Source organism: Anopheles cruzii, unplaced genomic scaffold (genome assembly GCF_943734635.1).
Source record: "Anopheles cruzii unplaced genomic scaffold, idAnoCruzAS_RS32_06 scaffold02698_ctg1, whole genome shotgun sequence".
NCBI lineage: Eukaryota > Metazoa > Arthropoda > Insecta > Diptera > Culicidae > Anopheles > Anopheles cruzii.
The window spans coordinates 709-2,879 of NW_026456283.1; the positions used below are offsets into that span (position 1 = coordinate 709).

The 2,171-nt window shown below is 51.9% G+C and overlaps 1 protein-coding gene across 1 annotated transcript; it reads left to right on the forward strand.

Moving 5' to 3' along the window:
- Nucleotides 1-925: 925 nt before the first annotated feature.
- Nucleotides 926-1,334, forward strand: LOC128276849 (elongation of very long chain fatty acids protein 4-like; the record flags this gene model as incomplete). Its single annotated transcript, XM_053015307.1, has 2 exons — nucleotides 926-983; nucleotides 1,054-1,334. Coding segments are annotated over exons 1-2 (339 nt in total), but the record flags the coding sequence as incomplete, so codon positions are not given.
- Nucleotides 1,335-2,171: the final 837 nt, after the last annotated feature.

Sequence of the window (2,171 nt, forward strand, 5' to 3'; positions counted from 1 at the left end):
GCAGGAGCAGCAGCACCTCCTCTAGCCGGCGACTCTAGCGCACAGACCTAGGAGAGCTTCGTCCTGCCAGCCCGGGCCACGGGCATAATAAAGGCACCCACTGACAGGCGTGAGGCCGCACATATCTTCGGTGGTGACTAACGCAAGAGGAGTCAGTCGCTGGGAGTCAGTAAGTCAATCACAACGATGGTCCCCGGGATAACAATGCGGCAAATTCTTCACTCAGCGCCACCGACCCTACCTTCAGTTGGAAGAGGCCAGGGTGGAGGGCACGTAATGAACTTTCCCCTTTTTCAGTTACGTCCACTTTCTTCGGACGAAGAAGAGAATCAACATTAGCGCCCGAGGAGGCTCCGATGCAACGCACTGCAAACTGCATGCAACCGGCCGTGTGTATGTGTGTGTGTGGGAGAAGAGTGCAGAAATGGCGAGGGCAAAAAAAGGACAAGTAAACACCACTTCTCGACCACGTCCTTCTTGCGGTCGGCCCGGTACCAGTTTGTCCCATCTTGAGTCAGGTGTGTGTGGAACACAAAGCAAAGGGTTGTTATGTTTGGGCGTTACGTCGCCCATTCGTGTGTGTGTATGCGGTTAAGCTTTCGTCGCATAATTTCTCCGTGCGCGAAGAAGAGGAGCCGCCGTAGGTTGCGGTTGTCGCCGTTGCTGCGAAATTTCACTTTTCTTGCCGGAATGTCTTTCCGGAACGGCCGACTAACCTTACCCGGTCACTAGACACAAACCTTCCCGTTCAGTCTGTGACGGAGTGCGACCACGAGCAGAGTTCCAGCAACCTCAAGAGCTTCCGGCGGCCACAGGGACCAGAGTGTTACAGTGATATAGGTACACTTCTTCGATCGCGTCGTGATCGTGTGCAATCGACAGCTAGCCGGGTTTAGGTGATCGGAAGTGTCAGACTGTTAGTGCGATGAGTAACTACGTGGAGCGAATGTCAGTGAAGTACCAAAACTTCTCCCAAGGAGCCGGTACGTAATTTCGGAGGATTGCGGTGACGGGTTGATTGTTACCCCGGTTTTGTTGTCTGTACTCCATCAGATCCCCTGATCGACAGCTGGTTCCTGATGCAGAGCCCTGGCCCGGTGCTCTCCGTCACCGGGCTGTACTTGCTGTTCGTCCTGTGGTTCGGGCCACGCTGGATGGAGCGGCGCAAGCCGTTCGAGCTGAAGCTCACGCTGATCGCCTACAACGCACTCCAGGTCGTCGTGTCCAGCTTCTTTTTCCTCTATCCGTTCTTCGCCGGTCTGTTCTCCACGTACCTATCGTCGCTGACGTGCGATGCGTCGATGACGGGCGTCAGCAAAGAACTCCAGCTGACGGTAGGTAGCTCCCGGACAAAAAAAAAACCCAAATCGCGCCGAAATAATTAATTAAAGCTCCGTCTGAGTCTCGTCGGGAAAAACCTCGACATATTGCGCCGTTTCGTGGGGCGCGAGGTGGAAAACTTGGAAGACGCGCCCGGTCGGTCAAAGTCTGTCGTGATTCCGTCAGCCGGTGAAACGGACGGAGGTGAAACTCATTACGGTGATTAATTTCGTTCCGCCATAAAGAACGCCCGAGACGCGCTGCCGTTTTTTTGTTTCTCCATTTTTGACGGCTTCCTCGGATCCGTCTTCCTTCTCCGACGCGATCTGTGTCTTTGCGATCTCCCGTGTGTGCTTGTGTGTTCGCGGACACACCGCGGATTATCGAACCTAGACCGCCTTTTCTGGTTCGTGGCTGATCTTTACTGAATTTGATCCGAGGACGGTGGAGTCATTTGCTGAGAGGAAGGTAATTTTTGGCAACATTAAAATATGATTGGAATTTTTTGCTCCTAGCAATCGCAGTAACAGCGGCCGCTGAGTCGGCGTTTCTGTCGGCGGGATCGAGTAATCCGGCGATTTATTTGATTAGTCCATTGGCTTCAGGAACACCGAATCAAATGAGATTGACTGATGAAGCCGACCAGCGGTCGGTTTTTTACCCCACCATATTGTTTACCGATAATTACAAGAAGCCAACCGGTGGGTTTTTTTTAATATATTCACCACCAAACAATGGACAGGTCAAAATTCCCTACAAACACATAGTTTTACTGTTCTTTGCTAGAAGATTGTATTACTTTCACTTTTCTTAGACGAAACACTAATAATTGCTCTCTCCCATCCGAAGAT